The 25,374-nt window shown below is 41.3% G+C and overlaps 1 protein-coding gene across 2 annotated transcripts; it reads left to right on the forward strand.

Moving 5' to 3' along the window:
- Positions 1-935: 935 nt before the first annotated feature.
- LOC116374372 (uncharacterized) lies at positions 936-24,992 on the forward strand. 2 transcript variants are annotated; one of them, XR_004210240.1, is made up of 7 exons: positions 936-1,251; positions 6,967-7,124; positions 8,002-8,086; positions 9,107-9,173; positions 9,986-10,171; positions 20,654-20,792; positions 20,876-24,992. XR_004210240.1 is itself a non-coding variant. In XM_031826520.1 (6 exons), exons 1-6 carry the CDS (start codon positions 1,177-1,179, stop codon positions 20,695-20,697), a joined length of 615 nt encoding a protein of 204 aa, XP_031682380.1. In that variant the 5' UTR covers positions 936-1,176; the 3' UTR covers positions 20,698-24,992. The 2 variants fall into 2 exon arrangements, 1 of the variants encoding a protein (XP_031682380.1); XM_031826520.1 differs by having other exon boundaries at positions 20,654-24,992.
- The last annotated feature ends 382 nt before the right edge of the window (positions 24,993-25,374 follow it).

Raw genomic sequence — 25,374 nt, forward strand, 5'->3', positions numbered from 1 at the left:
CATAGATTCTACAAGTGGACCTAAACCATGCCAAGAAAATGCACCCCACACCATAACGCTAACTTTGTATCCCTTGTTGACTCAAGTGTTTCCTTTATTTTGGCAGTTTGGGTAGCATGCCCGCAAATTATACAGCTTGTTGCATGTTGTGGCGATAGACATGTATTCCATAGAAGGGTTTTGTAACCTCTTAACCTGGCAATTTGTCTGTTAAAGTCATGGGGACACTAACAATGAATGCCAGTCCTAACTTGATTGGAATCTGCCATCTATGGATTATATTTCTGTGGTTGGTTATAGCTGTCAGTTTGCCTTTTGCAGATTTCAAAACACAAATTTTGGAAAAACGTAAGCCTGCAGTTTGGAAACAAATGCCGACTGCTGAAAAGACTAATCTGTCTGTAGAACCAATAGAAGAAAAAAAGATCTCAACTCCCAATTTTTTGCTAATAGCAACATTGTTTTTCAAAGTAGCTCATCTTGATATAGGCTATTGACACGATGGGCGCATCAGCCATTACCATGAGTAGCCTTATGGCTTCATCTTCATCATTAGGTGAGTCAGTGTGCCACTGGACATGTTATTTAGTAGCCTACTGTAACCTATGATATATATATAGGCTACTCTATATTTCTTCCTAATATTGTACAATCTGTGCAATAATATATTTTTTAAAGCCCCCTGAGCCTATGATTTCTTAAACCGGCTCTGTAGGCACTTTTATTCTCACCAACCTCTGTCCTACCACAGGCCTGAGCGGTTGAGAGCACTGTGCAGCCTCACGTCCCCACAACTTCCTCCTTAGTGCCCCCTGGGTGAAGGCTGGGTAATGAATTGTAACCTGAGAAGTTCCTCTTGACCGTTTGTCTGCCCCAACCTACAGTGTGAGGAGACTAGGCTGGGATATCTTTATTTAGTTAGTGAGAAGGAAAGAGGGAGGCCCAGCCCAGAAAGCAGTGGGGTTTGGGAAAAAGCAGGAAAAGGGTGCAACTGTAGAGGGCTATCAGCAAAAACAAAATATTTTGTCAAGCAAAGTGTGACTTTGAATGCTTGCTACCTCTCTGCAAGACTTTTACAAACATTTTAAATGTTCCTCTCTAGTGAATGTCAGCATCGAATTGCACTAGGACATTACAGTAGGTGACTTCGTTTGTGACCTTACCGGGCTTAAAAAGATGACCCCTCAACAAAGCACTGGCCCCTACCCCAAAGTAAACCGCAATGAGTCAAGTATTCAAGAGAAGGTGAAGGTAAGTACTTATCATACTTCATTGTCATTATTGTTCCACAGTAGGTATTGTGCTATTTCAATTCACTGTGTGTGTGTGTGTGTGTGTGTGTGTGTGTGTGTGTGTGTGTGTGTGTGTGTGTGTGTGTGTGTGTGTGTGTGTGTGTGTGTGTGTGTGTGTGTGTGTGTGTGTGTGTGTGTGTGTGTGTGTGTCTTTCAAATCAAATCAAATTTTATTGGTCACATACACATGGTTAGCAGATGTTAATGTGAGTGTAGCGAAATGCTGTGTGTGTGTGTGTGTCCACTCCAGGACCTTGAGATGCTTCTTATGGAACCACTCCTTAGTTGCCCTGGCTGTGTGTTTCGGGTCGTTGTCATGCTGGAAGACCCAGCCACGACCCATCTCCAATGCTCTTACTGTGAGAAGGAGGTTGTTGGCCAAGATCTCGCGATACATGGCCCCATCCATCCTCCCATCAATACAGTGCAGTCGTCCTGTCTCCTTTGCAGAAAAGCATCCCCAAAGAATGATGTTTCCACCTCCATGCTTCAAGGTTGGGATGGTGTTCTTGGGGTACTCATCCTTCTTCTTCCTCCAAACACGGCGAGTGGAGTTTAGACCAAAAAGCTCTATTTTTGTCTCATCAGACCACATGACCTTCTCCCATTCCTCCTCTGGATCATCCAGATGGTCATTGGCAAACTTCAGACGGGCCTGGACATGCGCTGTCTTGAGCAGGGGGACCTTGCGTGCGCTGCAGAATTTTAATCCATGATGGCGTAGTGTGTTACTAATGGTTTTCTTTGAGACTGTGGTCCCAGCTCTCTTCAGGTCATTGGCCAGGTCCTGCCGTGTAGGTCTGGGCTGATCCCTCACCTTCCTCATGATCATTGATGCCCCACGAGGTGAGATCTTGCATGGAGCCCTAGACCGAGGGTGATTGACCATCATCTTGAACTTCTTCCATTTTCTAATAATTGTGCCAACAGTTGTTGCCTTCTCACCAAGCTGCTTGCCTATTGTCCTCTAGCCCATCCCAGCCTTGTACTCAGCTCTCTGGTCTTGGCCATTGTGGAGAGGTTGGAGTCTGTTTGATTGAGGGTGTGGACAGGTATCTTTTATACAGGTAACGAGTTCAAACAGGTGCAGTTAATACAGGTAATGAGTGGAGAACAGGATGGCTTCTTAAAGAAAAACTAACAGGTCTGTGAGAGCCGGAATTCGTACTGGTTGGTAGGTAATCAAAAACTTATGTCATGCAATAAAATGATCATTAATTACTTAAAAATCATACAATGTGATCTTCTGGATTTTCTGTCTCTCACAGTTGAAGTGTACCTATGATAAAAAATTACAGACCTCTACATGCTTTGTAAGTAGGAAAACCTGTCAAATCGGCAGTGTATCAAATACTTGTTCTCCCCACTGTATATAGAGAGATGTGCAATACCATAGAAAACACTTGCACAGCACACAATACTTAGCAAGTGAATCAATATTTATATTTTTGTGTCCATCCAAATGGATCAAGATTGTATAGTTCTATCACCATGGGCTAATAATACAGATGGGTGCATCTGTTTCCTTCCTCTGCTAGGCAGCTGTGGAGTGAAGGAAGCCCTCACCATCCTATCCCACATGTTGCTTTCCATCAGCTATGGACAAAACATGTTATTTATTTATTTATTTATTTATGCAGTACTACAATTGCATTCTATTGTACCATATGAGATGCACTAACATACATACATTTCTATATACACCACCAGTCAAAAGTTTTAAAACAGTTACTCATTCAAGGGTTTTTCTTTGTTTTTTTACTATTCTTTACATTGTAGAATAATAGTGAAGACATCAAACCTATGAAATAACACATATGGAATTATGTAGTAACTAAAAAAGTGTTGAACAAATATTCTGCAAAGTAGCCACCCTTTGCCTTGATAACAGCTTTGCACACTCTTGGCATTCTCTCATCCAGATTCACCTGGAATGCTTTTTCAACAGTCTTGAAGGAGTTCCCATATATGCTGAGCACTTGTTGGCTGCCATGCTATTTAAGTTTGCCTATAAATAAATCACAGACAGTGTCACCAGCAAAGCACCCCCACATCATAACACCTCCTCCATGTTTTACGCTGGGAAATACACATGCGGAGATCATCCGTTCACCCCGCGTCTCACAAAGACACTGTGGTTGGAACCAAAAATCTCAAATTTGGACTCCAGACCAAAGGACAGATTTCCACAGGTCTAATGTCCATTGTTCGTGTTTCTTGGCCAAAGCAAGTCTCTTATTCTTATTGGTACCCTTTAGTAGTGGTTTCTTTGCAGCAATTCGACCAGTCTACTCTGAACAGTTGATGTTGAGATGTGTCTGTTACTTGAACTCTGTGAAGCATTTATTTGGGCTGCAATTTCTGAAGCTGGTAACTCTAATGAACTTATTCTCTGTACCAGAGGTAACTCTGGGTCTTCCATTCCTGTGGCGGTCCTCATGAGAGCCAGTTTCTTGATGGTTTTTGCGACTGCACTTGAAGAGACTTTCAAAGTTCTTGAAATGTTCTGTATTGACTGACCTTCATGTCTTAAAGTAATGATGGACTGCCATTTCTCTTTGCTAATATGACCTTTTCTTGCCATAATATAGACTTGGTATTTTACTAAATAGTGCTATCTTCTATATACTTCTCCTACCTTGTCACAACACAACTGATAGGCTCAAACGCATTAAGAAGGAAAGAAATTCCACAAATTCCCTTTTAAGAAGGTACTTAATTGAAATGCATTGCAGGTGACTACCTCATGAAGCTGGTTGAGAGAATGCCAAGAGTGTGCAAAGCTGTCATCAAGGCAAAGGGTGGCTATTTGAAGAAACTCAAATATAAAATATATTTTTGATTCGATTTTTTGTTGTTGTTTTGTTTCTTTGCCACGATATTAATGAATATCGCAAAACGTATAATGTCCCAGCCCTACTAACCATGTGCACAGTAGGCCTACAGATATCAATTCCTAGTATTAACTATTTTAAATGGGCTCTACCCAGTGGGCAAAATTGTCAGTGACTGCCTGACTGCACCACAAATAACATCAGAATGATGTCTCGTTTATTTAATAAAATATTTATTTAACCTTTATTTAACTAGGCAAGTCAGTTAGGTACAAATTCTTATTTACAATGACGGCCTAGGAACAGTGGGTTAACTGCCTTGTTCAGAGGCAGAACGACAGATTTGTACCTTGTCAGCTCGGGGATTCAATCTAGCAACCTTTCGGTTACTGGCACAACGCTCTAACCACTAGGCTACCTGCCGCCCAAATTGTGCCTGCTGGTTTGTAGATTTTTCAATTATAGCCAAGAGAGAGCGTAGTCTGCAGTTCAGATTTCTTTTCTTCTCTGCCACTGACTGCAAACGTATATTTTTCTGCTGCGTTAACGTGTTCTAAATTACAGTGCAGAGTCAAATCAAGGTTCTCCTTGGCAAAATGACATGAAGGTCACTGCACACCAAGTCATTATGAAACACAACCCAATCACTTTGAAGGTTGGTTGTATGTAATTAAATAATAACAATAATTGATAACAATGAAAACATGATCTCCTCTCAAGAAGTGTTTTCCACAAGCGTGATTAAAGCATAATTAAACTGGTAAAGTTTAGCAGTTGGTGTCAGTGTAACAAATGCAGTCTGTAGGTCTGCGGTCTGTGGGCACACGCCACAAAAAATCAACTGACACTCGACTTTTCCTACTAGCACTGACTTTGCTGATAGCTCCTTTATTGAGGGAAAATGTACTGACTCTGACTGAGATTTATGGTTGTCTCACCTAGACATCATAAGATGAATGCACTAACTAACTGTAAGTTGCTCTGGATAAGAGCGTCCGCTAAATAACTGAAATGTCAAATGTAAATGTAAACCGTCTCTCATGTTCAATAGAATAGTTTCAAGGTAGGGAATCATCTAATGTTGTTAATTTGGGTGAACTATCCCTTTACCAAGCCACTTTGGGCTCCAGGAATGAATGATTTGTTTATCTCATCCTTGATCAAAAAATTTATGTTTTTTCTCACAGAAAATTAGGACAACACTTCAGCGAAAACACTCTGGCAAATCGGCCATGACAAAGGCCTTCAGCAAACCGAAGGGCCACAGCAGATCAGCTATATGAAGAGTACTGCCACTTACAGTGCCCAACCATGTCTGTCTGTCTGTCTGTCTGTCTGTCTGTCTGTCTGTCTGTCTGTCTGTCTGTCTGTCTGTCTGTCTGTCTGTCTGTCTGTCTGTCTGTCTGTCTGTTTGTCTGTCTCTCTCTCTCTCTCTCTGTCTGTCTGTCTGTCTGTCTGTCTGTCTGTCTGTCTGTCTGTCTGTCTGTCTGTCTGTCTGTCTGTCTGTCTGTCTGTCTGTCTGTCTGTCTGTCTGTCTGTCTGTCTGTCTGTCTGTCTGTCTGTCTGTCTGTCTGTCTGTCTGTCTGTCTGTCTTTGTGTTTACTCACTGTTCAGGCATAATCATGGTCTCATCTGACATAATAACAGTCTCATTTCCAGCCATTGTTATTGTTCCGTAATACAATACTTGTACTGCTGTCAGCTTTGCACAGACCCTGCTGCTGCATTTGCCATGAAAGCAAACTCGAAGCAGACTAGTGATAGACTTATGTTGTGATGAGTTATTGAACGACATCATGTCATACTTGATAAGGTATGATTTGTTAGTATTCAGCAGAAGAATGCATACGACCTATGGCTTGTGTGGTTTTCTGTACTGTCAGTTTCATCAATCTAGTTTCTCCAAAGACGTTTGTACTGCCCTTGAGATGTGCAGTGACAAACATTTTGTTTTCATGTTCAACTCTCCTGTCGTCTCCAAGCCCTGCTCTAGCTCACTGTCTCAGTGACACATAAGGCACACGGCACTCCACAGTCCCAAGGTCTGTAGTGCTGCCATCCGCAAAGAATTCCTGCCTTTATTTGGCCTCAGAGCTTCTCTATCATGGTAATGGCAGATAAACAGTGAGGGGTAACACAAACAGCCCCTTTGAAACACAGCACGTGGGGCTATTGCCATCTCGGATTAGCTCCTATAAAAACTGAAGAGATTTTTTTCTAATTTTGGGTTGGCTTGGTTTACAAAAAGATGGCTATCAATCCACACTTCATTCTGTAGACGACTGGATTCCCTCTCTGTGTCCTTTCTTGTCTCACAGTCATGTACAAATTAAGAACGTTTTCAAGTCAGATAACCATTACTGTAGTACATGCTTTTGTATTTGCAGCAACAATCATAGTGATTTCAACATGGATACTAAATTAATCATTGTCATTTGACATGTTTGTGTGCTACTGGGAGCTCCGTTGTTGTTCCATTTCCCTTAGGCAAGTATTTGAGTTGTCAGATCAGACACAGTCATATTTGTTGGACATTGAATTATTTAATTAAAATGAAACATAAATTAAACAGGCACTTATATACAACCGGTGCCCAGAAGCCATGCATTCCCATGAGTATCAGACATCTAAATAGTTCAATTATTCAAATATGTAACCCCTACAAAGAATGTAACCCCTGTGTGTTTTTTGTGCAATGTGATAAATGTATTGTAAATGCCTGTTTGATGGGAGACTCAAGGCAAAGTCACCCAAGGGGATTCAATTCAATTAAAAGTACAAATAACTGAATCATTGCCAGAGACATGATATCACCTTTACAGAGTGTTTTTTGTCTTTAGGGATGGCGTCCCAGTCCCATCACCAAGAGCACGGCTGATCCAAAGCCTAACGTCCCAGAGTGCAGAGTTTGTGATGGAGGAGCACATGCAGCTCAGCACTGGACTGTAGACCCAAGAGAGACACTTTTCAGTGACACACTCATCATCACTAAATCAAAGTTAGTCCTCAGCATCTAAAAATAATGTCCACTTACTGAACAAGTTGAATAGGAATAGATGTGAACTAACAATGGGATATTAGAAGTGAGCATTTTGTCCTTCATGTCAATTGTGCAGATTTGGATCATCTTAGGATGAGTGGGGCACTTTAATTTAATATATATATATATATATATATATATATATATATATATATATATATATATATATACAGTGGGGCAAAAAAGTATTTAGTCAGCCACCAATTGTGCAAGTTCTCCCACTTAAAAAGATGAGAGGCCTGTAAATTTTTTATGAATTTATTTACAAATTATGGTGGAAAATAAGTATTTGGTCAATAACAAAAGTTTATCTCAATACTTTGTTATATACCCTTTGTTGGCAATGACAGAGGTCAAACATTTTCTGTAAGTCTTCACAAGGTTTTCGCACACTGTTGCTGGTATTTTGACATTTGATGACATCAGTTCATCTGAGGCAAAGGAGAAATGGCTTTCATCTTTACAACGGTAAGGAAATACTTACAAAACCCAGGTGTACAATATAAAAATGACTTCTGAAATTAAATGTTGACACTTAGGAAAAAAAAGTGTTATCTAGAACCTAAAAGGGTTATTCGGCTGTCCTCATAGGAGAACCCTTTTTTGGTTCTAGGTTTTTTTTTTCTTTGGGGTTCTATGTAGAACCCTTTTCACAGAGGTTCTACATGGAACACAAAAGGGTTCTACCTGGAACTAAAAAGTGTTATGCTATGGGACATCCGAGGAACCCTGTTGGAACAATTGTTTCTAAGAGTGTAGGATTATGTATCTACCTGATGCAGGCACATTAAGATATCAGACATGTATAGCACTAATATATGCCTATTTGCCACAGGCACATCACCAAATCCAAGAAAGTGGAATATCCCAGCAATCTAACCATGAAGGTTGTTCTCATAAATATTGGAACTAGTGCAATGGTAAGGGAATTCACTCATCTACAACTACTGCTGCTTATCCTATGCTTATTGACCATTTCCCTCAAATCTTTCAATTCTAAATGATATACATTGAATGAATGTATGACTTTTACTCCTAGTTAACATGACATTGATTCAAGTAACCTCAGACAATATTTTCCAATTCTATAAGAATATGAAGGAAGTATCTGTGTTTTGTGTTAATGTAGACAACTGTGAATGTGGACAATAATGACACAGGTACACAGGATCGTCACCCAACAGTTAAGACTCACTGTGAGTTGTTGACACTAGTTAATGTAGTCATTATGTCTTGGCTCTATTATTAGATGTAATCCATATTTTTGCTGTATGGATATTCTGTTTGTATTATGTATTAACAAAAGAAATACTAGCATTATATAATAATATATATATATTTTTTTTTTAATATTTGTTTTCAAGTTGAAGATAGTCATGCATGACCTAGACCAGGGTTCTCCAACCCTGTTCCTGGAGAATCAGGTGCGCTAGATTAGGGTTGGAGCGAAAACCTACAGGACAGTAGATCTCCAGAAACAGAGTTGGAGAGCCCTGACCTAGACTCAATCTCTCCAAGCTCCAATGTTACACCTGTTGCAACATGTTTAATTAAATTATTCGTTTTTTAAGGTTTGCTCTTTAGAGTTTAGATCATTCTCTGCTACCACTAGCCTACATCTTTACTCATAGATCTTTAGAGTAGGCCAGAAGAGTTACCACTAGCTTACATCTTTACTCATAGATCTTTAGAGTAGGCCAGAAGAGTTACCACTAGCCTACATCTTAACTCATAGATCTTTAGAGTAAGCCAGAAGAGTTAGCACTAGCCTACATCTTTACTCGTAGATCTTTAGAGTAGGCCAGAAAAGTATCACAAGAGGAACAAGAATAATTGACAACGTTTTGTGGTCTCAAATGGCATTTCCTGTCTCTGACCATTCCTGGGGCTGAGTTTCCTTTCTTCCTCCTAAACATAATTGTATTTTTCTATTCCCACAGGGCAGACCCACTGACTACCGGCTCTGGGTTGTCTCAGGGAGAGAGGAAGCCTCATGCCCTCTTATTGGTGAGGAAATGTGTCAGAACTATCACTTTGCACTGAAACACACCTCCAAACACAGTCAGGATGGAGGCACACTTGACTTGGCTCTGGTTTTACACCATAGTGTTTCTATGGTGTAAAGGCAAGGGATTACCCAAAGCAAACTAATATTTCAGTTGGGCAGGTTTTCGGTCCGAAATCATCCTTGGTGTGTTCACATGTAGGGTTTATGACTTGAAACTGTAATCTGGCGACATGGCTACAGGAGCCTCTCTAGAAAGGCAAGACATATTTAAGAATCAGATAAAAAGGATTCATGGAATGAATGCCTCATACAACTGCATGCTATTCTGTCTAAAGGGCACATACAGTACCTCATTGTCTCAAGTCAATACTGGTAGAAAATAATATAATTTAGTACCCTGAGAATTGTAGGTGATCTCAGTTCAAAAGAAAATTGCAAAGGATTGGTAAGACTGCAACCATGTTTATCTAATATTTGCTTTAAGCCCATGCAAATATAAGGGGCGTGTGATTCAACATGTTTCTAGCATCATTTAATTGCTCCTTTAAATTCTCGACTCCTTGCCTTTTGACTCCTTCCCATTCCTTTCAATTTTGTTGGTTTATTTGAATAGGTAGTAAGCTGATGACAGATTACCAGGCCGGATTCAAACCGACTAGGACAGTGGTACATACATGTACCAGGAGCAACAGCACTAACCACTTGACCATATAGGCCACATCATCATTCATGATTAAACAGAAATGGTAGAAGCAGTGACTGAATGCATTCTCCAATTCTACACAAAAACCTGATGTGTCATGTCTGTCAGGTCATGAGCATCCCTTCAGTATTATCCTAAACTCCTTGAGGGAAACAGACTGCCAAGTCTCAGCAGTCACCAACAACATCCTGACTGTAGATGGGAGCCTCTACCTTGAGCACCTTCTCAAAGATGCTTCCGGCCCAAACTTCATCCTCAGGCTAAAGGCTGATGTGGGAGGACTTGGCCGAGCAGGTGAATCCTTTATTAACTTTCAATGAGAGAGCAAGCGAGAGAGCAAGAGCGAGAGAGAGAGAGAGAGAGAGAGAGAGAGAGAGAGAGAGAGAGAGAGAGAGATAGGCTAGCATATATTGATTTTTAACAAGTTCTATTGATATACACAACAGGAATAGAAAATACCATTTTCTTTAGTGCATTTTGTTGAACGTTTTCTACTTTTTACACATCAATTATCTCACCCTCTTTACGGAAGTGGTTGACTTGGAGATAGTAAATCACTTCCTGTCACGCTAGCACATCTAGTTCTATAGACGTTATCGGAATCTGCTTCCTGTAATTTGGATAATTACAGTGTTTTAAATGTGCCATTGCGTGTTGGAGGTATAGCACACAGTCTCTCTGTCTTAACGCAACATTTTGGGAAAAAATTATACAAATAATTTTATAACTAAGCTTTTTGCTGCTCTTTAAAATTAGTAATGTTTTCTCAAATGCCAAATAAATAATTCTGCCAGGTCATTTTGTATGCACCGATGTGAAAGGTATATCTGAAAAAACGTGTATGGTGATTTATCTGCATTGTGCCTTTTAAGGGTGTTTTCAGCAGCTGCCTTGTAATGCAAAAGTTCTCTAAGAAACTATTTATGGCAAGACTCAAGTATTTAACTTTTTCCACCAGCCATCAGTGCTCACATCCATGTCTTCTCATGTATGCCTTTGTAGCTATATTGTCCCTGTCTGTATCTGCATACCCCGAAAACAAGGTTCATTAATGGTTCTTTGCTAAGGTGTGCAACCATAATGACCCTTTCTTCTTTAAATTATAATTGACATATAGGAACGGAGGCTCATTTGAATATTTTGGGGTGTGGTTTGCTCACTGCTCTTTTTGTGCAACGGGAGTGCAATTCCAGTTGATGTGTTGTGTTATACCACTACATTTTTTTTTTAATCACTTCGGTGCAATTTTCACAAGTATATGGTATATTTTCACAACTCTAAGCTCAAAAATCTTATCAGATCATCAAAATGGCTCATGTTTCAAACCCCCAAGCACATTTTCAATTGACTGAGTACAACAAACAAAATTAAAGTCACTTGTTCACTGCACCAAATGACTCTTTCAATTTGGACACAGTTTCAATCTAAGTCTCTACTTTACAAAATGCAAAACTCAATTTACTTTTGATATGATTTTCTTGTAATTTGTTAAAAATATAATTACTAGGTAGTTACTAGGTAGTACCTAGTTAATGTACAGTACCAGTCAAAGGTTTGGACACACCAACTCATTCAAGGGTTTTTCTTTATTTGAACTATTTTCTACTTGTAGAATAATAGTGAAGACATCAAAACTATGAAATAACACATATGGAATCATGTAGTTACCAAAAAGGTGTGAAACAAATATTCTTCAAAGTAGCCACCCTTTGCTTTGAAGACTGCTTTGCACACTCTTGGCATTCTCTCAACAAGCTTTACCTGTAATGCTTTTCCAACAGTCTTGAAGAAGATCTCATACATGCTGAACACTTGTTGGCTGCTTTTCCTTCACTCAGCGGTCCAACTCATCCCAAACCATCTCATTTGGGTTGAAGTCAGGTGATTGTGGAGGCCAGGTCATCTGATGCAGCACTCCATCACTCTCCTTCTTGGTCAAATAGCCCTTACACAGCCTAGAGGTGTGTTGGGTCATTGTCCTTTTGAAAGACAAATGAGCATATACCAGATGGGATGATGTATCGCTGTATAATGCTGTGGTAGCCATGCTGGTTAAGTGTGCCTTGAATCACTGACAGTGTAACCAGCAAAGCACCACCTCCACACCATCACACCTCCTACTCCATGCTTCACAGGGGAACCACACATGAGATCATCCATTCACCTACTCTGCGTCTCACAAAGACCCGGTGGTTGGAACCAAAAATACATTTGGACTCGTCAGACCAAAGGACAGATTTCCACAGGTCTAATGTCCATTGCCCGTGTTTCTTGGCCCAACCAAGTCTCTTATTCTTATTGGTGTCCCTTAGTAGTGGTTTCTTTGCAGCAATTCGACCATGAAGGCCTGATTCACGCAGTCTCCTCTGAACAGTTGATGTCGAGATGTGTCTGTTACTTGAACTCTGTGAAGCATTTATTTGGGCTGCAATTTCTGAGCCTGGCAACTCTAATGAACTTATCGTCTGCAGCAGAGGTAACTCTGGGTCTTCCTTTCCTGTGGCGGTCCTCATGAGAGCGCTTGATGGTTTTTGCGAAAGTTCTTGAAATTTTCCGGATTGACTGACCTTCGTGTCTAAAAGTAATGATGGACTGTCATTTCTCTTTGCTTATTTGAGCTATTCTTGCCATAATATGGACTCTGTCTTTTACCAAATAGGGCTATCTTCTGTAAACCCCCCTACCTTGTCCTTCATGCTCCGAGGTGGCATAGCAGTTCAGACGTCTTTTGTCCTCGTCTTGTCGTGTCCTGTATATATATATATATTTACAACTTTTTCACATACATTTTATTTTTATTTTCCATCAACTCATCTTCAAAACACTCTCCTGCAACCCGCCTCACCAATGTATATTTATAAAAAAGTATTATTTACCTCAGATCTGTAATCCTCCAAGAAGCTAGCCAGAAACTCCAGGAGGCTGGCCTGAAACTAGCCAGAAGCTAATCCAGAAGCTAGTTCAGAAGCTAGTTGGCTCCTTTACTGGCAAGTCGTTGGTGTTCAGCTAACCACGGTTTGTGGTCATCGGCTATCCTTTGGCTCGAAAGTCTATCGCCAGTTCTGTACGGCGCAGCGCGGCTCGGAGCGGAGCATACCGGACCAATTTTTCTCTCCATGTCCCTGGATTTCGACTGCTCTCTGGACATTCATGCCCGGATCTCACAGCTAGCTAGCTGCTATCCGTGTGACTGTCGGCCTTCGTCGATTCCGGAGCAAACATCAATTGTTCCGGAGCTAGCGGGCTCCGTCAATCACTCCTGAGTTCCATCAATCGCACCTGGGCTGCAGTCGCCTATCCGGACCCGTTTTGCTGCCTTCGCGGAGCCCCACCGGGCCTTCAGAACTGGACTGCCGACGTTATCTACCCGAAGGAGTTATTCGGCTGGCTCCTCCGTCGCGACGTTACCTGAACGCCCATCTGCGGCCTGCTAACCGTTAGCTGTCTTACCGGCTGCTATCTGAATAGACAATCGGACAATTTTTTTATTTTTTTTTTTATTTTTATTTTTTATTATTATTATTATGTTTTCTTCTTGGGCCTCTATAACTATATCTATTGTTTTTATTTTTGTTGTTGTTGTGTGATTTGGATTGACCCCCTCTACCACACGGAACCCCACTAATCTACTGACGGAGCGCAGGAGGTGGCTAACAACAGACCTCCATCCTATGCTAGCTTGCTACCGATGCCCTGGCTAGCTGTCTAAATCACCAACCAACCTCTCCACTCACCGGACCCTTTTGATCACTCGACTAAGCATGCCTCTCCTTAATGTCAATATGTCTTGTCCATTTCTGTTCTGGTTAGTGTTTATTGGCTTATTTCACTGTAGAGCCTCTAGTCCTGCTCACTATACCTTATCCAACCTATTAGTTCCACCACCCACACATGCAATGACATCTCCTGGTTTCAACGATGTTTCTAGAGACAATATCTCTCTCTTCATCACTCAATACCTAGGTTTACCTCCACTGTATTCACATCCTACCATACATTTGTCTGTACATTATACCTTGATGCTATTTTATCGCCCCCAGAAACCTCCTTTTACTCTATGTTCCAGACGTTCTAGACGACCAATTCTCATAGCTTTTAGCCGTACCCTTATTCTACTCCTCCTATGTTCCTCTGGCGATGTAGAGGTGAATCCAGGCCCTGCAGTGCCTAGCTCCACTCCTATTCCCCAGGCGCTCTCTTTTGACGACTTCTGTAACCGTAATAGCCTTGGTTTCATGCATGTTAACATTAGAAGCCTCCTCCCTAAGTTTGTTCTATTCACTGCTTTAGCACACTCTGCCAACCCGGATGTTCTAGCTGTGTCTGAATCCTGGCTTAGGAAGACCACCAAAAACTCAGACATTTTAATTCCAAACTACAACATTTTCAGACAAGATAGAACTGCCAAAGGGGGCGGTGTTGCAATCTACTGCAAAGATAGCCTGCAGAGTTCTGTCCTACTATCCAGGTCTGTACCCAAACAATTTGAACTTCTACTTTTAAAAATCCACCTCTCTAAAAACAAGTCTCTCACCGTTGCCGCCTGCTATAGACCACCCTCTGCCCCCAGCTGTGCTCTGGACACCATATGTGAACTGATTGCCCCCCATCTATCTTCAGAGTTCGTGCTGCTAGGCGACCTAAACTGGAACATGCTTAACACCCCAGCCATCCTACAATCTAAACTTGATGCCCTCAATCTCACACAAATAATCAATGAACCTACCAGGTACCTCCCCAAAACCTTAAACATGGGCACCCTCATAGATATCATCCTAACCAACTTCCCCTCTAAATACACCTCTGCTGTCTTCAACCAAGATCTCAGCGATCACTGCCTCATTGCCTGCATCCGTAATGGGTCAGCGGTCAAACGACCTCCACTCATCACTGTAAAACGCTCCCTGAAACACTTCTGCGAGCAGGCCTTTCTAATTGACCTGGCCGGGGTATCCTGGAAGGATATTGATCTCATCCCGTCAGTAGAGGATGCCTGGATATTTTTTTTAAATGCCTTCCTAACCATCTTAAATAAACATGCCCCATTTAAGAAATTTAGAACCAGGAACAGATATAGCCCTTGGTTCTCCCCAGACCTGACTGCCCTTAACCAACACAAAAACATCCTATGGCGTTCTGCATTAGCATCGAACAGCCCCCGTGATATGCAGCTGTTCAGGGAAGCTAGAAATCATTATACACAGGCAGTTAGAAAAGCCAAGGCTAGCTTTTTCAAGCAGAAATTTGCTTCCTGCAACACTAACTCAAAAAAGTTCTGGGACACTGTAAAGTCCATGGAGAATAAGAACACCTCCTCCCAGCTGCCCACTGCACTGAAGATAGGAAACACTGTCACCACTGATAAATCCACCATAATTGAGAATTTCAATAAGCATTTTTCTACGGCTGGCCATGCTTTCCACCTGGCTACTCCTACCCCGGACAACAGCACTGCACCCCCAACAGCAACTCGCCCAAGCCTTCCCCATTTCTCCTTCTCCCAAATCCATTCAGCTGATGTTCTGAAAGAGCTGCAAAATCTGGACCCCTACAAATCAGCCGGGCTAGACAATCTGGACCCTTTCTTTCTAAAATTATCTGCCGAAATTGTTGCCACCCCTATTACTAGCCTGTTCAACCTCTCTTTCGTGTCGTCTGAGATTCCCAAAGATTGGAAAGCAGCTGCGGTCATCCCCCTCTTCAAAGGGGGGGACACTCTTGACCCAAACTGCTACAGACCTATATCTATCCTACCGTGCCTTTCTAAGGTCTTCGAAAGCCAAGTCAACAAACAGATTACCGACCATTTCGAATCTCACCATACCTTCTCTGCTATGCAATCCGGTTTCAGAGCTGGTCATGGGTGCACCTCAGCCACGCTCAAGGTCCTAAACGATATCTTAACCGCCATCGATAAGAAACATTACTGTGCAGCCGTATTCATTGATCTGGCCAAGGCTTTCGACTCTGTCAATCACCATATCCTCATCGGCAGACTCGACAGCCTTGGTTTCTCAAATGATTGCCTCGCCTGGTTCACCAACTACTTCTCTGATAGAGTTCAGTGTGTCAAATCGGAGGGTCTGCTGTCCGGACCTCTGGCAGTCTCTATGGGGGTGCCACAGGGTTCAATTCTTGGACCGACTCTCTTCTCTGTATACATCAATGAGGTCGCTCTTGCTGCTGGTGAGTCCCTGATCCACCTCTACGCAGACGACACCATTCTGTATACTTCCGGCCCTTCTTTGGACACTGTGTTAACAACCCTCCAGGCAAGCTTCAATGCCATACAACTCTCCTTCCGTGGCCTCCAATTGCTCTTAAATACAAGTAAAACTAAATGCATGCTCTTCAACCGATCGCTACCTGCACCTACCCGCCTGTCCAACATCACTACTCTGGACGGCTCTGACTTAGAATACGTGGACAACTACAAATACTTAGGTGTCTGGTTAGACTGTAAACTCTCCTTCCAGACCCATATCAAACATCTCCAATCCAAAGTTAAATCTAGAATTGGCTTCCTATTTCGCAACAAAGCATCCTTCACTCATGCTGCCAAACATACCCTTGTAAAACTGACCATCCTACCAATCCTCGACTTTGGCGATGTCATTTACAAAATAGCCTCCAATACCCTACTCAACAAATTGGATGCAGTCTATCACAGTGCAATCCGTTTTATCACCAAAGCCCCATATACTACCCACCATTGCGACCTGTACGCTCTCGTTGGCTGGCCCTCGCTTCATACTCGTCGCCAAACCCACTGGCTCCATGTCATCTACAAGACCCTGCTAGGTAAAGTCCCCCCTTATCTCAGCTCGCTGGTCACCATAGCATCTCCCACCTGTAGCACACGCTCCAGCAGGTATATCTCTCTAGTCACCCCCAAAACCAATTCTTTCTTTGGCCGCCTCTCCTTCCAGTTCTCTGCTGCCAATGACTGGAACGAACTACAAAAATCTCTGAAACTGGAAACACTTATCTCCCTCACTAGCTTTAAGCACCAACTGTCAGAGCAGCTCACAGATTACTGCACCTGTACATAGCCCACCTATAATTTAGCCCAAACAACTACCTCTTTCCCAACTGTATTTAATTTTTATTTATTTATTTATTTTGCTGCTTTGCACCCCATTATTTTTTATTTCTACTTTGCACATTCTTCCATTGCAAAACTACCATTCCAGTATTTTACTTGCTATATTGTACTTACTTTGCCATCATGGCCTTTTTTGCCTTTACCTCCCTTCTCACCTCATTTGCTCACATTCTATATAGACTTGTTTATACTGCATTATTGACTGTATGTTTGTTTTTACTCCATGTGTAACTCTGTGTCGTTTTATCTGTCGAACTGCTTTGCTTTATCTTGGTCAGGTCTCAGTTGTAAATGAGAACTTGTTCTCAACTTGCCTACCTGGTTAAATAAAGGTAAAATAAAAAATAAATAAAAAAACACAGCTACTTGGCTCAAACGCATTAAGAAGGAAAGAAATTCCACAAATTAACTTTTAACAAGGCAGATCTGTTAATTGAAATCCATTCCATGTGACTACCTCATGAAGCTGGTTGAGAGAATGCCAAGAGTATGCAAAGCTGTCATCAAGGCTTTTGACTGGTACTGTATACACAGTTTTTTTCAATAATTTTGTTGAAATTTTCATAATTATGTGGTACATTTTCACAACTCAAAGCACAAAATCCAAACAGATCATCTAAGTATTCACTTGACTTTTGATGTGATTTTCTTGTAATTTGTTAACAACATTGCTGAACTTTTTAAAATAAAATGTATTATAGTCAAATACTGTATGGAAATGATATTTACCATCTACTATTCTTTCTATTCAGGACAAAATAACAGTTATTGTATTTTTTGCTATTGGATTAAATGATAGTTAAAGTGACTAAATGGTGAGCCTATCATTACATGACTTATTGATGACTAAACAAAATATACCTCTCATGGCGCCCCCGGCACCTCTTTTATCCACACGCACTGATTTGGCTGATAAATACTTTGTTGAGAGAAAATGTACATGAGATGATTGTGATATGTTGTTTTCTCACCTATCTATCTTAAGATGAATGCAGTAATTGTAAGTTGCGTCTACTGAATGGCTTAAATGTAATATTCTCATGGTATTTCACAGAAAACTTTTATTTTGCAGGGGTGAAAGATGTGTGAAGGTCCTGAACATAAAATAGGGAGCATTACAAGGGTTATCAGTTTAGAATTTTGTACTTCGAGGTTTAATAATATACCACTTACATCTAAAGAATGTGCCAAAGGGATTGAAAAAAAACCCGTTGAATACGGCCAGCAACAGTGTCTTCCTACAATTCTACACATTTTCCCATGGGGGGAAGAGAAAAATTTGGCCTTGTGTCTCAATTAATACTTATCCGGGATCGGTGTCCCTTCCATGGGACAGTTGTAGGCTAATGCGGCTAGCATGAGGTTGAAAGTATCAAGAACATTTCCCAGGACATAGACATATCTGATATTGGCAGAAAGCTTAAATTCTTGTTAATCTAACTGCACTGTCCATTTTACAGTAGATATTACAATTAAATAATACCATGCTATTGTTTGAGGTGAGTGCACAATTTTGAACATGAAAAGTTATTTTAATAAACAAATTAGGCACAGCCTTAGACCACTGCGCCACCCGGGAGGCCTAAATTAGGCACATTTTGAACAGAAATGCAGTGGTTCATTGGATCGGTCTAAAACTTTGCACATACACTGCTGCTATCTGGTAGCCAAAATCTAAATTGCACCTGGGCTGGAAAAATACATTATGGCCTTTCTCTTGCATTTCAACGATGATGGTACAAGAAAATACAAAATAATGTTTGTTTTTTTCTTTGTATTATCTTCTACACTATCTATTGTTTTACAGTGCCTTGCGAAAGTATTCGGCCCCCTTGAACTTTGCGACCTCTTGCCACATTTCAGGCTTCAAACATAAAGATATAAAACTGTATTTTTTTGTGAAGAATCAACAACAAGTGGGACACAATCATGAAGTGGAACGACATTTATTGGATATTTCAAACTTGTTTAACAAATCAAAAACTGAAAAATTGGGCGTGCAAAATTATTCAGCCCCTTTACTTTCAGTGCAGCAAACTCTCTCCAGAAGTTCAGTGAGGATCTCTGAATGATCCAATGTTGACCTAAATGACTAATGATGATAAATACAATCCACCTGTGTGTAATCAAGTCTCCGTATAAATGCACCTGCACTGTGATAGTCTCAGAGGTCCGTTAAAAGCGCAGAGAGCATCATGAAGAACAAGGAACACACCAGGCAGGTCCGAGATACTGTTGTGAAGAAGTTTAAAGCCGGATTTGGATACAAAAAGATTTCCCAAGCTTTAAACATCCCAAGGAGCACTGTGCAAGCGATAATATTGAAATGGAAGGAGTATCAGACCACTGCAAATCTACCAAGACCTGGCCGTCCCTCTAAACTTTCAGCTCATACAAGGAGAAGACTGATCAGAGATGCAGCCAAGAGGCCCATGATCACTCTGGATGAACTGCAGAGATCTACAGCTGAGGTGGGAGACTCTGTCCATAGGACAACAATCAGTCATATATTGCACAAATCTGGCCTTTATGGAAGAGTGGCAAGAAGAAAGCCATTTCTTAAAGATATCCATAAAAAGTGTCGTTTAAAGTTTGCCACAAGCCACCTGGGAGACACACCAAACATGTGGAAGAAGGTGCTCTGGTCAGATGAAACCAAAATTGAACTTTTTGGCAACAATGCAAAACGTTATGTTTGGCGTAAAAGCAACACAGCTCATCACCCTGAACACACCATCCCCACTGTCTAACATGGTGGTGGCAGCATCATGGTTTGGGCCTGCTTTTCTTCAGCAGGGACAGGGAAGATGGTTCAAATTGATGGGAAGATGGATGGAGCCAAATACAGGACCATTCTGGAAGAAAACCTGATGGAGTCTGCAAAAGACCTGAGACTGGGATGGAGATTTGTCTTCCAACAAGACAATGATCCAAAACATAAAGCAAAATCTACAATGGAATGGTTCAAAAATAAACATATCCGGGTGTTAGAATGGCCAAGTCAAAGTCCAGACCTGAATCCAATCGAGAATCTGTGGAAAGAACTGAAAACTGCTGTTCACAAATGCTCTCCATCCAACCTCACTGAGCTCGAGCTGTTTTGCAAGGAGGAATGGGAAAAAATGTCAGTCTCTCGATGTGCAAAACTGATAGAGACATACCCCAAGCGACTTACAGCTGTAATCGCAGCAAAAGGTGGCCCAATTTTTCAGTTTTTGATTTGTTAAAAAAGTTTGAAATATCCAATAAATGTCGTTCCACTTCATGACTGTGTCCCACTTGTTGTTGATTCTTCACAAAAAAATACAGTTTTATATCTTTATGTTTGAAGCCTGAAATGTGGCAAGAGGTCGCAAAGTTCAAGGGGGCCGAATACTTTCGCAAGGCACTGTATATTCTCCTACATTCCTTTCACATTTCCACAAACGTCGAAGTGTTTCCTTTCAAATGGTACCAAGAATATACATATCCTTGCTTCAGGGCCTGAGCTAGAGGCAGTTAGATTTGGGTATGTCATTTTAGGCGAATAAAAAAAAAAAAAACTTCAAACTTCTTTTCTCTCTCATCAAATATTTTTCTCCTTCATCAATCTACAGTGTTTCTACACTATTTTAGCATTTTCATGGTAACCATGTGCTCTCATTTGGATCTTTTTGTGTTTTTTCTTTCAGTGGAGTCTTACCAGCTGGTCGACTCGTCTGATTATTGGGACTGAGAGAAGCAAGAAGGACTTCACTCTCCTAACAGGGAACCTTTTTCCTGCCATTGGAGAAACTGGTCTTGAAAGAGATTTTGGGGCTTCTGAATGAGGTAGACTCCTTGAAAAAGCAACATGTGACTGAGGACAGTGCTTATAGCTGTGGGAATCTAGACTTAATGTCTTCCCTCTCCAGTAGGTCTATCTGCTCCCTGATGGGGACACAACGTTTTTGCTCAGCCCGCTGCTCCTCACAGCCCATTGTGTGTCTAAGCTCCCCCCGGTTGGGGTCCCACAGCCAGCTCTACACTCTTGTCGCCCGCCAGTCCAGCTGCGATGCAGCAGTGATGTGTGGCCGTGCAGACCACTCCCAACACACACACACAAATCCCACACTTAAGGGGCTACTAAAGTGGGACAGCAGCCCCAGGGTAGGTGGCAGCAAGTCTAGGTATGCCTTCTGGAGGTCCCCTCATGTAGCCTCAAGGTTCTGGCACCTTGCCCAGAGGCTGGCCGTGTCCAACAGGTCCAGTTTCTCCAGCCTGTCCTCCACAGGCACCTCTCCATCTACCTCCTCTCTGAGCTGCAAAGACAGCGCCTTCTCCTTCTGCACCGACTCTGTGTCCTCTCCCAACGAGCCCAACTCCCTCCCCTTCCTGTTCGGCATGTCGGCACGGTTATGCCCTCTCACTCCAGACACCACAAAGAAATTCCCAAAAGATTGGAGTATGACATTCCCAGTGGCAGTTGCTCAGGCACCCAAGGATTTGGACGGGTATAATTGGTCTGATGAGAGAAAGGGAGACTAGAAGCATTGCCATTCTATTAGCATTCAGAATAGAGAAGACCATCAGATGCTCACCCAAAGCCTCTGTAGTTTAAAAGGTGAGTATATTCAAAGCCCTGTCTCTCAACCAGACAGTGAAAGGATTCTCTCTGATTGGAGAGGGGAGCAGGTGCACCAGAGCCAGAAGGATAAAGTGTTCAAGTTGTCAGAGTCAAAAGGACAGACCAAAGAAACATCCATTGCACACATACAGCTGAGAAATAAAAAAAACTGTCTGTCAAGAAGGAAGAGGTAAAAGGGGACGAAAATTACATTTTACACCTCCTCTAACAGAATGCTGGTGAAAAAACAGTCTGATCAATCTGTGGAACAGTGTGGAGTCTCTCTGGTATCTGACACAGGGAGAGAACATCAGGAAAATGGGGAACTGCTGGCCCAAAGTGTGCAGCTCCACATACCCCAGACAGTGTCCTATGGTCAAAACACTCCACTGGTCCTGCAGTCTGTCAACCAGACAATTTTCAAATAACAAGAAAGGATCAAAGGCCAAAACAGATATTCACCTTGGTGAAGTGGTCCCTGAACAGTTGGGTGGTGGGTGCACTCCTCTCTCCCAAACATCATCTAAAACTCATGCCAAAACTGCAAGCACAATCAGCCACAAGACTGCAAGCACAATCAGCCACAAGACTGCAAGCACAATCAGCCACAAGACGGCAAGCACAATCAGCCAAAAGACTGCAAGTACAATCAGCCACAAGACTGCAAGCACAATCAGCCACAAAACCGCATGTGCAATCAGCCACACTATTAGAATAAAACTGCAAGCAACTGTCAAAAATACTGTGAGAGAATACTTCAACTCAAGTGACAGCAAGAATGGCCACTTAGATGCAAAACAGAACGAAAAAGAGCTCCTCCAGTGGCAAAATAAAATGTTGGAACCAACAGAAAATGCCACAATGCGATCACATGGTGAGGAGTTGTCTGATTGTTAATGCTCATCATTTGGTGTTTTGTAATGGGCTGTCAGAATGTAGATCATCCTGGGTTATTTCACCCTCCTCTTTGTGTGAATTTTTTGCTAAATGATAAATTTAGTCAATGAAGGATCCCACTGGGCACAGACATCAGTTCAAAGTCTAATTTTGATTAACTTTAAGTTGAGTTGTCATCTAAGGTGAATTCAACATGAAATCAAGAAAACATTTCACCATGTCATTGGATTTAGGTTCAAAAGCAATAGGGTGAAAAAATTACGAAATTATCTTATATTGATGACTTTTTGCAAATCCAATCGGTTTTTACACATGGATTCAACATCATCACATTTCATTTTTTGGTTGAAATTATGTGGAAACAACATTGATTCAACCAGTTTTTGCCCAGTTGGATGGTGCAGATTGAATGCAGGCACTCAAACCACTCAGACAGAGCACTTCCTCCAACGGAGTAGGGATTCATAACCTTAATCATTTTCTATACAGAAGCATGAATAAGGACCAGACATCTTGACATCACTGTGATGTATGTGTTTCCTAATGGGGCTGTGATAATCTGTCGGTGAAAAAGTAAAAACAACCAAATTTGAGGCAAATTAGGTATAAGATGCACAACTTGTATATGGGCAAACACACACATTTATTTAAGTTTTCATGGCCTGGATTCTGTTTGGCAAACAAACAAAAAATATACAGAATAATTGTAACAATATAAATACCTGAGATGGAATATTATCCAAACTGAGTTCCAAATAATGTAAAGTGATTGTATGGTGTGCAACACATATTCCTGCTGTATAGTTAACATCTGGTTAATAAGTAATCACCTACTTCTCACTTTTATTGCTAAAGAAAAATGTCCAACGTAAATCACATTGCATATAGTGAGTTAAAATGTTTGTTTTGTTTTTGCACAGTTCAGTGCTATTTTGCATTTGCAAAATGAAGCCTCATGTATAGATCTCATTTAGACGCATTGATATAACGGTCTTAAACACATAATAACATATACTGTACCACTTTTACCACATCATTGTTTGTTTTTATGTATGTTTTATCCTAGAACTGTAACTTTGAACAATAATCATATGTAGCGTTAACCTTGATATCAACGTGTGTGTGTGTGTGTGTGTGTGTGTGTGTGTGTGTGTGTGTGTGTGTGTGTGTGTGTGTGTGCGTGCGTGCGTGCGTGCGTGTGTGTGTGTGTGTGTGTGTGAGTGGTGGGGGGGGGGGGGGATTTGCACCTCTTCACCCCTGTACGAGCTTATGTTGATGGTACCACTGATAATAAATCAAGTTAGCCCTAAACATCTCTGAATCTCTGAGTATGTTTTCCCATGCCTTCTCAGTCCCCGGGTCCTAGGCATAATGTTTCCTTTTATTTCTTTATTGAGTTTATTTACTGAGTTTATTTGAGCAAGGACAATGTACATCAGAAGCATTAGTCTCAGTACACTTGAGAAAATATGTGTTGTATCAGATTTAGCTAGCTGCTCATTTCCGTCTGCAGTTCCAGGGCAGGTTAAAATCACAACAAGAAAACATTATGAAGCCAGCAGGATGGATGCCTTGTTACAGAGCTACAAACAATGATTTGTAACACTTAACTTACTATTTCTAATTACAGAAATGACTTCTAAAGGCATGCTACTTTAGGCAATGGCCCGCTGCTGGCAGTATTTTCTTTTAATGCTATGTACCGTTAACATGTAATTGCTACAACTGATTCTACAACCGAACCTACTTCAAGCTAGTTGATTGATAGGGCAAAGGGTAGTGATATGTTCCTGAGTGATATGTTCCTGGGGATGTTTGATTATTATTAGACTTCGTACAATAGGTGAGAGGGGCAGCAAGTTGCATGAAGGATCACTGGCTGCCTTTAGATCCCACAGCGTCCCTCAACTTTTGGGGCACTTGGACAGTCATACCATCCATCCACTTCTGCACTGTCACATGGCAACCAAGATGGGACCTGTCAATCAGAAGCAGATTAAAAGGCTCAGACATATAGTTTCAGAAGCAGATTAGGCTCAGACAGATAGTTTCAGAGCATTTACATAGACAACATCAGATTTGTTTTAAACTGAATTACTGAATTTACTGCAACCTGTTGCTTCTACGTCAGTTCAGCAGTCAGGCCCTGTCTGGAGTAAATCAAGAAAATGTGTGTGTGCTTGTTTTGCTTGAGCCTTGATCATGTGTGTAAATCATAACATTTCGACAAGCAAACACATGTAAATTGTTTATGTAACCTAGTACCATCATGAAATGCAAGAGAAAGGCCATAGTGTATTATTCCAGCCCAGGTACAATTGAGATTTTAGCCAGTGATGGTATAGGTGTATGTGCAAAGCTTTTTTTGGTACCATCATCTTTGAAATGCAAGAGAAAGACCATAATGTATTATTCCAGCCCAGGTACAATTGAGATTTTAGCCACTAGATGGTATAGGTGTATGTGCAAAGCTTTAAACTGATCCAATGAACCATTTCATTTCTGATTAAAATGTTGTATCAAGAGTGCCCAAATGTGCCTAATTTGTTCATTAGTAACTTTTCATGTTCAAGATTGTGCACTCTCCTCAAACAATAGCATGGTATTATGTCAGTGTAATAGCTACTGTAAAATGGACAGTGCAGTTAGATTAACAAGAACGTAAGCTTTCTGCCAATATCAGATATGTCTATGTCCTGGGAAATGTTCCTGTTACTTACAACATCATGCTAATCGCATAAGCCTACGTTAGCCCAACCGTCCCAAGGGACACCGATCCCGAAGAAGAGTCATTAATAGATATCATCCTGACCAACTTTCCCTCTAAATACACCTCTGCTGTCTTCAAACAGGATCTCAGCGATCACTGCCTCATTGCCTCCTGAGTGCGTATTGGGTCTGCAGTCAAAC

Source organism: Oncorhynchus kisutch, linkage group LG6, assembly GCF_002021735.2.
Source record: "Oncorhynchus kisutch isolate 150728-3 linkage group LG6, Okis_V2, whole genome shotgun sequence".
In the NCBI taxonomy this organism is placed as follows: Eukaryota; Metazoa; Chordata; class Actinopteri; order Salmoniformes; family Salmonidae; genus Oncorhynchus; species Oncorhynchus kisutch.

Coding starts and splice junctions, on each gene's coding strand:
- LOC116374372 (XM_031826520.1), top strand. CDS start 1,177: ATGACCCCTCAACAAAGCACTGGCCCCTACCCCAAAGTAAACCGCAAT. Junction 7,125..8,001: donor CTCATCATCACTAAATCAAA/GTTAGTCCTCAG, acceptor TATTTGCCACAG/GCACATCACCAAATCCAAGA. Junction 10,172..20,653: donor GGGAGGACTTGGCCGAGCAG/GTGAATCCTTTA, acceptor TTTTTCTTTCAG/TGGAGTCTTACCAGCTGGTC.